At 18.3% G+C, this 17,061-nt stretch overlaps 2 protein-coding genes across 4 annotated transcripts in view; both read right to left on the bottom strand.

Moving 5' to 3' along the window:
- LOC113218599 overlaps window positions 1-2,334 on the bottom strand; it is a 29,968-nt gene extending 27,634 nt beyond the window's left edge. For 2 of the 3 annotated variants that reach the window (XM_026439103.1, XM_026439102.1), the window contains exons 1-2: window positions 2,161-2,334; window positions 704-1,030 (exon numbers count right to left, since the gene is read on the bottom strand). In XM_026439103.1, the coding sequence (XP_026294888.1) occupies window positions 704-1,030; window positions 2,161-2,238 (405 nt within the window). In that variant the 5' untranslated portion in view covers window positions 2,239-2,334. The remainder of the gene's footprint in view (window positions 1-703; window positions 1,031-2,160) is intronic. The other variant, XM_026439101.1, reaches the window with a different exon arrangement.
- Window positions 2,335-6,647: 4,313 nt separating this feature from the next.
- Window positions 6,648-17,061, bottom strand: part of LOC100578586 (mediator of RNA polymerase II transcription subunit 15) — a 24,026-nt gene continuing 13,612 nt past the window's right edge. The window contains exons 3-4 of the mRNA XM_003251791.3: window positions 12,085-12,287; window positions 6,648-8,665 (exon numbers count right to left, since the gene is read on the bottom strand). Of these exons, the coding sequence (XP_003251839.1) occupies window positions 6,779-8,665; window positions 12,085-12,287 (2,090 nt within the window). The 3' untranslated portion in view covers window positions 6,648-6,778. The remainder of the gene's footprint in view (window positions 8,666-12,084; window positions 12,288-17,061) is intronic.

Raw genomic sequence — 17,061 nt, 5'->3', positions numbered from 1 at the left:
AAAAAATATATTTAAATAAATGAAATTCAAATAAATATATAATTAATTAAAGATTTTGATATGATTTACTTAAAGACAACTCATTATTTTGTTCTTATCTATATATTTGAAATAAATTTTTTTATTTTTTTGATATACTATTCATTTTTTTAGATATTTTTTATTACATATATATATATATGTATATATATATATGTATATATATATACATATATATATTACAAACTATTTTTAAAAACATTATTAACATTAATAACATTATTTTTTCATATATTTTTTTATTATGTTTTTAAAAAGATATTTATCATATAAAAATAGAATTAAGTGATATATTTAAAATGGTTATAAAAATTAAGAATGTAAGAATTTTAATGATAGAAATATCGAAAAATATATTTGACAAATAAATCTAAAGAAAAAAAAATAAATAAATACTTAAAAAATTTTCCTATTGGAATTAAAATAATAATAATAATTAAATAAATTCAATATATATAAATATTTATATATTTGTATTATTTTTTATATAATTTATAATATTACAATATATAATAAATATATTACATATAACTTATATAATTAAAATATGATAATTTTTATAATAAGCTATATGCATTTAAATAACAAAATATATAATATAAAATATAAACTATAAAAAAATATGAAATAACAAAAAGGTATGATGTAAAATGAAATAACTTACCTGACAACCGGTTTCCACATTCGCGTACATTCCAGGTACGAAAGGAACGTGTGCGCATGAAAAACTCGTTGAAGGTACACTATGATACAAAGGATAGTCTACACCAGGAATACCAGGAATTTTACTAAAATCTTGCTGATCTTTTGGTTTTTCAATAGCTTTCACAACAATTGGTCTATCAAATTTTACTATTGGTTGAAAATTTTGATATTCATTGAAATTATAATCTTGTTGATTATAACTTTGTTCTTGTTGATTGTAATTTTGTTCTTGTTCGTTATAATTTTGACGTTCATTAATATCGTATTCGGCGACCACTATTGGATGCTAAATAACAAATATTTCATTATGTTTGTATTAATTTATTTAAAAAATAATTATAAATATTAATAATTTATATAATTAATAATTAATAATAAAATATAAATAATAATAAGAATGATAATATAAAATTTAAGATAATATAAAATATATCCATATTATAACTATATCTACATTTATATCTATATTATATGTAATATAATATAAATATATATTAAATTATATATTAAATTATATATTATTATATCTCACATTAAATTATTCAATATATCAATAAAATCATTAAAAATGAAAAGAAAAAGTAAAGAATACTTCTTTTTTAATAATTATAATTATTAAAAAAATATATAAATAATTATAATAATTATAATATATAATATATAATATAAATAATATAATATATATAATATAATATAAATAATATATAATATAAATAATTATAATAATTATAATTTTAATAATAATGTTCTAATATCTATCTAATAAATTTTTTATTTTAATGTAATATTTTTATTATTTATTAAAATAATAATTAATTGTTATTAAATTAATTATCATAATATTATTTAATCAAAATATTAATTTTATATATATTTTTTTATAGACAAACTATTTCTATCTCATTATATATAATCTCATTAATATAAATTTAATCTTAACTGTTTTTCTTTTTTAATAATTTATTTTAATATAATATTTTATTATAATATTTTATTATATTATAACATAAATTATAATATTATCATATCTTTAATTTCTTTAAATATTTAATTATAATTTTAAAAAAATAAAATTTTAATATTTAATATTAATTTAATTTTAATATTATAAAAATAATATTTTTTTTACATATTTAATATTGCTAATTGTATAATATGATAATATTATATATAATAATATACATAATATTTATATTTAATTAATTAATTCACAAATATTATAAATACATTATTTTTTTATAAAAATTATTAAATTCTTAATATTTATTATATCTCTTAATATGTGTTTTTATTGATTATAATAAATAAATTTTTAATAAATCCTAAATAAATTTTAGATTATATCAAAATAGTAAATAATAAGATTAAAATTTACTAATACTATAAAAAATTCTTTAATAAAAAAATAATTCTTACCTGTAAAGTAATAGTATCTGTTGTTAACAAAAAAATAGTTAACAATAATATTATCAAGTTGCAGTATTTTCTTGACATGTCTGTACTGCACGTAATAATAAATGAAACTAGTCCAGTTTTCAACGTAGTTCTGACTCTTGAGTTCCGACTCTCCAATGCTTAAAACATTATGTCACATCAAGAGAGAGAAAGTCCTGTATATAACTCGAGCAAGGACTATTTTATGATTTTATATGTACAATATTTAATTGCCACACGAAAAAGTGATAAAAAAGTTTTATGTACACTTTCACAAGTTTATTATATCATTCTCTTTCTTTTGTCTTTTCTATCTTTATATGAATGTTAATTTTTCGAAACGAAATATTATACGAAAGATTTCTTAAATAACAGTAACATATCACATAGAATAAGTTACGTAATAAAAGTATTTTTAAATGAAAAATTATTTTAATTGAATTATTATATTGTCATATAAATTTGTCATAAAAGACAATAAAATCAAAAAAAAAAAAAATATACTATACATGTATGTTTAATTATTTTAGCTATGTTTAATTATTCTTTTTTTCTAAAAATCATTTCATTCTTCTAAAAATGTATTTTTTGTTAAATTTTTAAAATGATATAAGGATATAATGAATAAAGATATTAGTATTTTAAATTAAAAAATTTTTGTTAATTTCTTTTTATTCAGATCGAATATTTATATTAAATTGATATATTATAAATCATTATTCGATGCAGTCCAATTTCAATTATTAAAATAAAATAATTTTTTAAAATAAAAATAATTTTTTTTATTTGAATAAAAAATTTAAAAGATTTTAATGGTTTGATAATTATTTATAAATATTAAAATTAATAATATTTTACTTTTTTAAAATTAATATATTTGAAAACCCTAAATGAAATGTTGTAAAATCATAAATGTAAAAATGGATGGATGATCAGAAAGAGCATTTTATTTATGCGAATGTTATTAAATTTGAAGAGAAACAATCTTAATTCGAACTTAATAAAAATTTTTAATTAGATTTTTTTTTCTAAATTTTTTTTTAAATTTTAAGATGATAACAGCATAATCACGATTAAAAATTGTAAAAACAATATAAATCTATTATTTTATTAAATTAAATTTGTATATCGTGCAAATACATTATATAACATATATATATATATATTATATTTTTTAAATATGTACATAATATTTATATATGTATATATATATTAAATTGTATTGATTTTAAAATTAAATACAAGACTTTCAATTTTTATTTCCAAAAATTAAGATTTCTATTTTTAAATTACAAATTTTTGATATTAAAAAAAAAATTCAATTATAATGATAGCAAACCATAATATTAATATGTATTATTTTTTATGCAATTTCAAATCGAGATTTAAAAATTATATATAAATATATATATATTTATTGTTAAATTGTTTATAATATTATATTTTTTTGTTATTATTGTTTATTATGTGTTTTAATATTAATAATTTTTTTTATTTTTAACAATCTCTTATTTTTAATTTATCAAATTGTTATGATATAGTCAAATGCATGAATTGCACTACAAGAAGCAACAAAATAGTAGATTATCAATAATATTTAAGATATCGATTTAATAAAGTTAATTAATGAAAAATGGATCTATTCTTCTCTGCTCTTTATAATATAACTATTTCTGTAAATTGTATATATAAAATGATCTCTATATATAATATATTCCATCAATTAAAATTATTTAAAATATATTTAATATTGTAAATAATAATAATATAAAACTAATAATAAAAAAATAATAATAAATAAGAAAACTAATTTTCATACTCACGCAATATTAATGTCAGGAATGCCTGAAAATTCTTTTCCTAAGAAAGACAAAAGAACATTAAATACTTAAGCTTAAAGAATAATTTGCAGAACAATGGCAATTCTAAAACAATCACTGGGATACAGCACAAAATTCAACAAAAACAGGCTATTAATTATTATTAAAATAATAATAATTTTTAAATAATAAGCAGAAAAGAATAGACTAGACAAATATTGTAAATACTGAATCTAATAATAACATAAATAGTAAAATTTTTGCGATCAAATTTATCCAGGTTATTCCTACTAATATTCCAATTCTTTCTATCTGCGAGAATAGAAAATTATATGTTAATTACATATAAAATATGTTAATTACATATTATATTTGCATATATAATAACAATATTATAGAAATAATTCGTGTAATCAATTATTAATTATTAATTTATTTATATACAAATATTCATTTATTTATTTAAAAAATTATTCGAATCAATTTCATTTATTCAAATACATAATAATTTAATTATATTATAAATAATTTGTAAATTTAATATAATATTATGTTTTAATATATTAAAATGATAATGATATAAAAATTTTTAAAAATAAACATATATAAAAAATTTGAATTTCATTGTCTATATATATAATAATTTAATATAATATTAATAAATGTTTTTTTTTACAAATTTTTTTACAAATATTATTGCAATATTGTACTACAGAATATTAACATAATTTAGATTATTATAAATCATTTTTACAAACATTTCTATACAAACAAAGCCTATTATTAAAATATCGAAAAATATAAATAAATTAGATAATTAGATATAATATAAAAAATAATGTAATTAATTATTATTCAATGTTATTTTTTATTTTTTATAAAAATTTTAATCTAAAAGAAAAGTAATTATTATTTTTAATAAATGAATTGCAAGATTAAAATCTTCATGCATTAAATAAAAGCAAAGTATACTTTGTGTAAGAAGATAAAGAGTACATTGTGGCAAAAAACTTGTAAAAAAATATAACTTCAGTTTTTCAGTACTTCAGTAATCAAATAATTATAAATTCTTAATTAATCTTTTTCCTATTTTTCATTTGTTTCTATATAAAATATGATGTTTATTTAAATATGATTTTTTTCTTATTTCTTATTAAATGAAACTAAATAATAAGTTATTATAAAGAAAAAAAATAAGAAAAAAGAATTAAATAATAATAAATTGATGAAAATTAAAAAATATACTTTCTATTTTTAGTATTTATAATATTTAACAAGAAGAATATTTATATAAAACATTTTTTAAATTTATATTATGTATCATATTTTTTTAAATTCATATTAATAACTCTGAAGCATAATTTTAATGCAAATATTTTATCATATTAATATTATTATAATATATATCAATATAATAATAATATTTAAAATGAATAATTAATTTTATTCCTAAATTTAATATTTAATTATTATTATAAAAAAGTAGAAACATTTAATATATAATAATAGAAAATAAATAGAAAATAATAAAAAATAAAAATAAAATAAAAATAATAGAAAATAAAATAAATGTAGGATAAAAAATATATTGTAAATGATAGAGCAAAATTTTTGAATTGTTTTATTCAGTAAAAATCTAATATATACAAATAGTATAAATTAAAATGATTCAACTCAGCACCATCGCACATGACATCACCCGCAAATGATATTGCGTACAAGAGTACTGTATTGTTACTCATTTACGCTATGAAATTAAACCATTAACGATTACATAATACATCCATTTTTTAAGAACTTCGATTCAATTTCATCATTATCATAATTATATATAAATTTTATTTTAAAATAAAAGAATTTAAAAATTTTTAATAGATATTGAATCAAATTCTTATATTAGTCATTCAATATATTTGATCATATTCAAAACAATATTAAACTGAAAAAAGCCTTTGAAAATGGAAAGAAATATTGCATTTATATTGCATATATTGCATCATATTGCATCTATAAATTAAAAGTCATCATTAATAATAATAATAGTAATAATATTGTAGAAATTATACATCATGAAAAAAAGTGTGATCAATTTTATTTTTTGATTAAAATTCAATTATATTTATATTATAATAAAACAATAACAATATTATTCCATAGTAATCTTTTATAGTATTAAATGTATATAGAAGATATAGAAAATAATTTTACAAATTTTATGTTTTGAAAATATATTTATAGTAAATTAGAGTAAAAATTGTTGTCTACAAAAAGTTGAAAGTATATTTTTTTTATAAAAAATTCAAAACTCTTAATAATAAAAAAATAATTATTTTATAAGTTACTTATTTTGAACATTTTATAATTTTTATAATTTTATTACATTGTCAAAGGATTAATCTTTAACTAACGACTTTTTTAATTTCTCATACAAAAATATAAGTTAATCTTATTTATTGTTTTGATTTATTAAAATTGTTATATTAATTATAAATATATATATTGAAAAAAATATATTTTAATAAACAAAAGATGTCTCGTAACGACATTAATATAAAACAAATATGTGAACAAATAGGTTTGATGTGAATAGGATGGAATAAGTTGGATGCAATTTTCATGGAACCTGCAGCAGAAAAATTTAGAAAGCAATTATGATTGAAATTTATGATTTTTACTATAATATGAAAAATGAAACATAGTCTGTAAAGATTTTTAACTAGATATGTATATTCTAAACTTGTAACGCAACGAGAATAAGAAAAAGCCAAATTTAAATCAAATCATTCTTCATGTTTTAGCAAAGGTTGTCTTGTACCAAAAGCTGGTTCAAGAGGTACCAAATAAGTAATTTTTGCACTTGCATCACTTCCTTCACTTTCACTATGCTTTAAAATCGGCCTATTTTTTCTGATAAGTTTACGTGGACGTTGAATCACTTCTTCATAAGTAACGTACTCAGACCTTGTAAGAGGAGCCTTTTCTTTTTTCATATAATAACCTACAGATGTATTATCAGTTGTATATATTTGTTGAGCGGATTTATCAGTTTGCGGTACAGGAGTAACAGTATATCCTGCATTAATTAATGCTGATAAATCTTCTTCCGTCAGAATACGTCCTTTAGGCGTAGGACGATTACCGATTTGATCTGGTTGGATAGTAACTTCTTCAATAGTTATTGATTTGATGGGTGACTTTTTTAATAAACCTGATTCAGACACATAAACTGACTGAGAAGACGAAGGTATCTTTAATTTATGAGTTTGGCGTGGTTGCGTAATAACGGGTTGCACTCGAGCTGGTACTGTTTCAACAACAGGATTTGTATTATCGAGTTTTGAAACTGATCTAGGAACATAAGAAGAACCAGAAGCTTGATATTTTTGTAACTGATCATTGGTAAAATAATTGTTCAATAAAGGAAGAGCTGTACTAGTTGAAAGCGTATAATGATACACAGATGAATCTGGATCAACTTTCTTTGCTTGCACTTGACCTTTAGATATCGCTAAAATTTCGTTCTTAGCTTGATTACGAGCTTGAAGTTGGGATTTATAAAGAGCTTCGGCTTGAGCTTGCGCTAAAGCTTGAGCACGAGCTTGATTTTTTTCAAAATTCAGAGCGTAGTTATGAACCTCTTCTTGTATTTTCAAATGAGCTTGTTGTTGAGCTTCCAATTTACGAATAGCATCAGCATGTGCCTTAAATTCTTGCGCTTGTTGTAATTTTCTTGCCTCAGCTGCTTCTGCAGCTATTTGAGCTTTCAGCTTTGCTTTATAAGTAGCTTCTGCTCCTTTTGGATGAAGTTGTTCTTGTAAATGAGCACGTCCAGCATCACTTACTTTAGAGCCTTGTTGAATCTGTTCTAAAGCAGATTGTTGTCTATAATGTTCGTTCGTGATCCTCATATGGGCTAAGGCATCTTGATGATGTTTTTTATATGCAGCTTGCGCAATTTTTTGAAAAGCTAATGCTTGCGCTTCTGCTTGAGCTTGAGCTTGAGCTTGAGCCTGTTCAAGGGCTTTCTGATACGCGTCGTCATCAACTGCGTAATCGTATTGTGGAGCTTTGGTTGGTTGAATTGCTTGATATTGAGCAGGTTCCTCAATTGATTGATAAACAGGTTGTTGTTGTTGTTGTTGTTGTTGATATCGTGGTGGAGAAGTTTCAATGTGATATTGTTCAGGTAAATGAGGTGCTTGCACTGTTGATTTTGCATATTGAATTGGATAACTTACTAATTGCTGTGAATATGCTGATGTGCTTCCTTTAGGTTGTGTTGGTAGCAATTTAAATTCTTGGGCTTGATTAGCTGAGACTAATTGTAATAATTCTTGCTCGAATGTTCCTAATTTTGGTTGAGAATATGATGTTTGATATGCAGAAGGTTTCAAATCTAAACGTGCGGTACGAATAGCTTCTGAGCGAGATTGAGCTTCGGCATGAGCTTGAATTTCTGCAGCTATTTCAGCTTGAGCTAAAGCTTGAGGATGAAGTTGAGCACGAGGTCGAGGTGGTACTACTGTTGGTTTTCGGTAGTTGTAATAAGCTTGTTGTAATGATTGTTGTTCCTTTGAGTATTCTGGTTGTACTCTTCCTGAAGAGGCAGGTGATTGCGGTACTTCTTGTGCATATTGTGGTATTACAGATAAATACTCCGGTGGTAACTAAAAATTCATATATTTTTTTCATGTAATTATTATAATAGAAAAATCAATAAATCGATTAAATTATTAAATTGTTAATTAAATTCTACGGATTCTTTACTTTACAAAATTTATTAAAATAATGTTACAATTTTTTTTTTTATTTTTTTTTTAATTAATTTGAATTATTTATTGCAATTATTCCAATGAAAAGATTCCATTTACAATGAAAAGCAAAGTAATTGCTCAATAATCGAAAGTCGATAATTTTAACATCATATAGCATTATAAAATTAAGATATTTCAATCATCTTAATTTTATCATTATCTTTATTACAATATCTTTTAAATCTATTTATTAATAATATTTATTAATACCGATATATTTATTAATAATTTTTTTCAATATATTTTGTTATACAAAAATGTCTGAATGTCTCTTTTGAAATATAAAAAAAAATATATATCTATTCAAACTTATTATCATTTATAAGCAATCTGCAGAACTTAATTAATAATTCAATATTTAAACTTACAATTTTTTATTATTAAAATTAAAAAAAAGATTAAAATTTAATTAATAAAAACAAAATACTTTCTATATATGTTTTTCTAAATATATTTCATTTTATATAAAAATATTATATATATACATTTTTAATAAAGTAGATATCATATTCAAAAATAAATAAATAAATAATCAAAAATATCAAATATAATATATAAATATCATTTATTTAATTATTATATTTATTATATTAATTATAATTTATAATTTTATAAAAATAAAATATGACAAAAAATAATAAAAATAATCATATTATATCAATCTAATAAGATGTTGAAAAAAAATTTATTCTATTTTGCGATTTGAGGCTGCAAAATGAAACTTGAAAATAATTTCATTTTTTAAGAAAACAAACGATTCTTAATATATAGTATACAATTATTATGAAATTTTTTAAAATAATATTCGGTATTAGTAACTTTCACAGTCTAATTTTAATTTAATATAACAAAAAAATTTTGATAAAAAATGACAGGAAAAATAAAAATATTTTCATAAATATCTTAAAAATATCTATAAACATAAATGTAAAAGTTATTAATAAATAAATTTGAAGTATATCAAATTATCTTAAACTTAGTCAAATTAAATTACAAAAGAACAATATACTTATTATTAATTTGATTAAAGCATGTAATATTTAATTTTGAAACATTAATTTAAATATTTTCATTGAAAATTTTATTTTATTAAAATGAATAAAATATGAATTTTTAATTTGTTTTTGTTTATTTATTAATAATTAATTAAATTATATTTTTATTTAATTATATTTATATTTATATTTATATATATATATATATATTTATATATTTATATTTTTATATATTTATATTATAATATTAATATTATAGATTTTGAAATATTAGTAAGTATTCAAACAAAACTATTTTATTATCTCTCATGTCTTTTATGTATCAATCCTCTCACAAGTAATATTTTAATGATCTTTTTGCATATTTATATTTAATATTTTATTTTTTAACAAAAATAAATATTTCTAAAATTTTTTAAAATTAAATGAAAAATAATTAACTTGAAATATTTTACATAAAAACATTTTTTAAATACTTTTTTGTTTAAATTTTAAATTTCAAACAGTTAATTAATCAATACTTTTTATATTATATATATGATTTTTATTTATTTGCACATAATTTTCAATACTTTTAAATAAAATTTTAACAAGTTAAAAATTTTTCTATGAATGAATCCTTTGATAACCTATAAATAAGGTAAAGATTACTTTCCAAGTAATTTATGATGGTAACGGGAAACAAGAGCATGCATTGCATAGAGAATGTGTCTACCAGCTGCAAGACTTATAGACGGATATACTTTCAATCATTGGGCGTGGTATTACCGGTTTTACTGGCAACCGATTAGAAGGTAAAAGTTATGCAAGAGAGCATGATCGTGTTTAATACGTCAAAACGGTCATGAACGAGTGTAGGTGTTGAAGATATTTAAAATTATTACTTTCAGAACTAAAACATTAACATGAATGATTCATTCCTATTTACTTTTTCCTCTTTGAATTATGAATAATATTTAAATTTTTTCATTTTGAATTTAATTTTTTTTTATATTTTCATATTTTCATATTTTAATATTTATTTAATGTATCATTTCATATATTTATTTCAAAAGTTAAATCACTCTATTACGATTTGATATTATCAAAAACATAAAATAACCAGAAAAATAATAAGAAAAAATAAGAAAAATAAAAATAATAAATATAATAAGTAATATAAATATTTTTTAATAATAATCATATTATTAATCTCAACATATAATTATTATAATAACTATATATAATTTATTTAATTTGTCAATTATATATTTAATAATAATTATGATAATAAATACGAATAATTTATTTCATTTATTAATTTATTTTATTATTTGCCAATTATTATATTTAATTATATTTAACAAATCAAATATCCATATTATTATTTTGAAATTAAATTTGAAATTGATTTAAAAAAGAAATAATTAAAATCTATTAAATTTGAAATTGGATTAGAAAAAAGACTTATATGAATTTAAAATTTAGATTGAATTAAACATATAATTAAACATATGTTTCCAAATAAATATAATAAATATAAAATTATCATAATTCTTTTAAGAATTGGATAATTCTATATTCTTATTTCAGCTTTCGCAGATGACAGATGATAAAAATGACAATTGTTAGTGACGACATTAATGGAATTAGATCGATTGCAATTGTTGGTTACAACATAATATCTAGTTCGTGAAGGCGAACTCTCCGTTCTAACAGAAAAGAAAAATGTTCTGTTCATATCTACTATTTATGTAGCCATTCGCTACATTAGTTGGTGATTGGCGGCCAATGGTCATGGTTGACCGAGAGCAATAATATGATATTTTCAATAAATTTCTTCTTTTAGGGCAACAAAAATAAACATATTGATATTATTTAATATAATTATTAGCATTGGTAAAATTCTTGAATGGACTTAAATTTATTATATTTTATCATTAATAATTTTATTGACATTTAAAAACATTTATTTGTATATATAAATTTCTATGATTATTTTTTAAAAATTTAGAATTGCATAATTATAATTATAATAATAGTAATTATACTATTATAAGAAAATTAGCTTTTATTCAAAATTGAATGAAACTGAATAATAAAAGATGCATTACTTATTACTTATTAAAATGAATAAAAATATTGTTAAAAATTATTGAACAAAAATATTTTTTTTTAATGCATTTAGATATAAAATTAAAAAAAAATCAAACATCGACCTCATTTCAATTAAGCAATATCTTATAAAAACATTACTAGCAATATAGAATCATAAATTATGAAATAACCAATTACTACCTCTTGAGTACCATCAGTTGATTGAAGAATGTATTGATTGGATGGAGGACGATATTCGGCAGAGGTTGAAATTGGTGATCTCTTTACAGGTTCCTTGACATCGATTTCCAACATGACAATATCGTCTGTATCATCTGGGGAAGTTTTTGTTTTTTCAGCTGCATTTGAAATCGTCTCCTCACTCGCGGAAACCGCTAAAAGACCTATTAAAAATTAAATTACGATTTTTAATAAAACAGAACGTACTGAAATATTTTGTTACAAAACAATGCAATATATATATAATTATTTTTAAAAAAAAATTTTCGCAAAAATTTAATTAATTTAATTTAAAATCATATTATTTTGATTTTGTTGCTGTTTTCTTATTTTTTATTTTTTAACTTTCTTATATATAATTTTGTTTATAAAATATTTAAATAAGCATATTTGATATTTTATAATATTCTATTTTAAATGAAATAAAAAAAAGGTTTCTGTCCCATATTACTTACTAATAATATACATGAGATATTAAAAATGAAATTCACTTTAAAGGCTTATAAAATCAAAAACAAAAAATATTCAATCAATATAAATTTCGAAAAATGATAGATCCAAACAGAGTAAAAAATTATTAAGATCAAAATTTATAATACATACATTTATAATACATTTATACATATATTACATAAAAATATATACAACATAAAAATATTTTAATACATAATTTAATTTAATTATTGTTGATCTTAAATTAATAATTTTAATTAATTAAAAATTTTTCTGAATTAAATGTTTAGATTTAAAAAAGAAATTCACTCATGATATCAAATATTCGTCAATGATAAAAATTAATTGTAAAATATGTTGATTGAACATTTTTTGCTCCTCTATAAATTTTCAATATTTGAAATTATTTTTTTTTTAAACTATGTATTATATATAATATGATCAATATGAAACTATATTTATTTCAGAATATTTAGAAAGTCCGTGAACGGAAGAAACTATAAATAAATATCGAAAGTGAAAGGAATTTATGATAACAACATTTAAATACATTAAAAAATATATTCAATTATTATTATAAAACATATATCATCATATTTATGCAATAAATAAATATATACATATAAATTAATTGTATTAATACAGAGTGTTAAAAAAAATGGTCCATTTTAAGAACTTTCAGTATTCATTAAGAGAAACAAGAAATAGATTCTATAATTAATTTTTTCGAATGTTTGTCAATGATCAAAAATCGATTGTACTTCGAAAGAATTGATTACAGGATTTACATTGATTGGATATTTTTTTCTCCTCTTGAATATTATATATAAGTTTTTTAAATTCGTGCGTTCTCTTCTTTAATATTTTATATATTTATGGAACATTGAAAGATTTTAAAAATAAAAACAGAAATTAAAATATAAAATATCTCATAAATTATCTCACTTTATTTCTGTCGAAGTTTACTTAAACATAAATTAAAACTATTTATTACTTATTAAATAAGTCTCATTTTTATAAATATATATAATAAATATATATATTTATAATATATATTCCATGAATATCTATATGCATACATAAATTCTTTATATATGTATTTAATATTACATACATTTAATTGTAATTTATGTTTCATTTACATAAAAAATTTGCCTTATTTAAATTATATATTTGTATTGAAATCTATATTCAAATCAACAAAAAAAATTGTTTTTTATATAAAATTTTATTAATTTTATTAATCGTTACAAATAATATCTATATTTTTGCCAACATAATTATTGTATTTTATATTTTCCAAAACAAAATATTTTATATAGAAATTTGTTTATTATTATTTATAGATATTATTATCTATAAATAATATCTATAATAATCTATAATAATAATTATGTATAATAATAATAACTTCTTTATGATACATAAGAATAGAGATTCTTAAAATATATATCCTATACAAGTAAATCAGATTAAATATTAAGAGCATCAAAAAAGACAATAAACAAAAAAAAAATCCATATGTCACATATATATTATTATATTAATATATATTATTATATTATGATCTGATAAATAAATGTATATACTATTGTTATATTATATTATTAATTAAATATATTCAATAAATATGAGATTTAAATAAAAAATATCGCTTTTGAATTTATTCAAATCTTTTTTTTCTTTTGAAATATATATTACAAACAAGTAAGCGTGAAAAATAATTGTTTTAGAAAGTGATCTTGATTCATAAAAATTTGGAAAGTTCTGCATAAAAGGAATGTAAAACTATGAATAAAGTTTTATTATAAGTTATAAAAATATAATAATTAATAAATTCATAATCAATAAAAATATAAAAATATATAGAATATACGAAAACTGATATTTTTTATGATATATTGAACAACAGAATATTGTAAATATAATATTGATAATATATTAAAAAATATATCATTCAAATATATCAAGTATTAATTACACTCATTTTTATATTATAGAAAAATAACTTTCATTTTTGATTGAAAAGAATTATTAAAAAAATTGATTAATATACAAAAATTACGAATACAAAAATAAACATTAATTAATATATTTGATATTATAATATGATTTTAAATATTAATATATATTACAAACAAACTCTTTTATATATTCTTTCATATTTTCTTTAATTATGTGGAATCTATCTCGTATACTTATTTAATTTTCTAATAAATAAGAAGCTAAAAATATAAACCATTATCTACTTGATTAAATTCTTGATAATTATATATATATAACTTTTAAATTTCTCTTAGAAATTTTGTAATATTTCGTATAAGCATAATATTTATTTTACAAGTATTATTGATTGTGCTGATGAATTCAATAAAATATTAACAATTTTGACAAAATTTCTATTATCCATTTATACCTATGTCTAATTAATGTTTTATTAATAATATGCAGCAATTATTTTATTCCACATTAAATCCGCATCAGATATTTACAAAGCAAAGTTTTTATCTATTGTTTTTTTTCAAACTTATAAATTATTATTTATTAATCAAGAATACATATTGCAGATTAATATTATAAAAATTTTAAATGCTAACTAAAATATTATAAAAACATTTTTATAATATAAAATATATATATAATTATAAATTTAACTTCAATTTTAGTTAAAATCATTTTCGTCATTTTGTAATTTTTATAAATTTCATTCGTAAAATTGTAAATAGTTTTGAAAACCATTTTCAATAAAACCATTTTCTCGATTTTTAATAAAAAGTAAAATTTGAAAAGGATATTCTTAAAGCAATGTATTTTACAAATATTTTATTAATGATACATATCAATTTCATTTTTATTATTTTATGGATAGAATATTATATATATAAATAATATATATAAATAATTTATACATAATTTATATATAAATAATTTTTCGCTATTTTTTAAATAATAAATTTTTTGTTTTTATTTAAAATAATAAATTATTTTATATAAATTATTATTTTATAATAATAAATTAATTGTCTTGAATTGTTTTATCATTCACATTTCTGATTTTCTAAAAAAATTTTATAATAAATGTTATGTTTCTCTCATAATTTAATGATCTCTCATAATTCATTTATCATGAATGAAAATCTTTTTTACTTCTCTCAACTTCATAATATAATAACTAATAATATAATAACTTCATAATTGAATAATATAAATTTGCATTTTAATCAATTGTATAATTAATAATAACATTCATAGATTAATTCAATGTTTGAATTGAATGTTTATTTATATTCTACAATATGCGTAATAATATATTTATAATCAGAGAAGAAAATGTTCAAATAATCAATCGTAAAATAACTTATAGAAAAATATATCATTCCATTTTATAAAATTAAGTTAAACTTAATGTTTCTTTTATTATTTCTATGTAAAATTGATAATTATTTAAAATGAAAGTTTCTTCACCAATTTCTATAATCTTTAGATACAAGATTAATGTAAATAAATATAAATTTAATCGTTTTATTATCATTTATAATATAATAACTTATAAATTAATAACATATAAATATAATAAATAAAATTAGTTGATCTATTTTTAATGCGATTTAATAGAATTGCGGAAGACAAATTCGCAAGTGATTTTTATGTTGTTTTGCTTGACTGAGAATGTACATATGTATAGTTCGAAGGCGGAAAGGAGTTGGGAAAGCAGTCTAATGCAGAGAAAGTTACGTGCTCTTGAGAAACTTTTCCCACGAGATTCACTTTCGACGTCTTTCATAAAATCTTTCATCAATAAGCAAAAATATTAAATTAATTATAATATTACAATTCTATTTTTATAATTCTATGTGTTATTTTTTGTATTTATATTTAATTTATAAAATTCATTCAATCAAATTGCAATATAGCATACATTATATTTTATTTTGATATATTTTAAATATAGATATAGAATAATAAACATTATTCCAAATTTTATTATCTATCTAATTTTTTAAGATCAAAATTCTTTTCATGATTACTGTATTAATTTAATTTTTCAATAATTTAATATTTTTAATATTGAATTATCAAGCATTAAGCTTTTCAATATAATGCAAATGTAATATATGTATATTTCACTTATATTAAAATATTCATCTTTTAAATATTATTAATTTTTATATAAAAATCGTTTCATATATTCTGTATTTAAGATATAATATTAATTACTTTGTGTTAATTTACGCTTAATTTAATTTGAAACAGAAAAGTAATTTCTTTTTCATTTTTAATTATAACATAATAACAAATTGAAAAGAAATTAACTAATTTGAACATGAAATAACTAGTAGTCATTACAATTATTTTTAAAAAAAATGTTATTAATAATATAATAATATTAATTTGAATTTTTTTAATTTATATAATATTGTATAATAATTATATTATATAATATTAATTAATCAATTAATTAATATTATATAATAATTCTTGTAT

The sequence above is a fragment of the Apis mellifera genome, linkage group LG2 (assembly GCF_003254395.2).
Source record: "Apis mellifera strain DH4 linkage group LG2, Amel_HAv3.1, whole genome shotgun sequence".
Taxonomy (NCBI): Eukaryota; Metazoa; Arthropoda; class Insecta; order Hymenoptera; family Apidae; genus Apis; species Apis mellifera.
The sequence above is the reverse complement of the archived record's forward strand: the minus strand, read 5'-3'. Positions and strand labels throughout refer to the sequence as shown.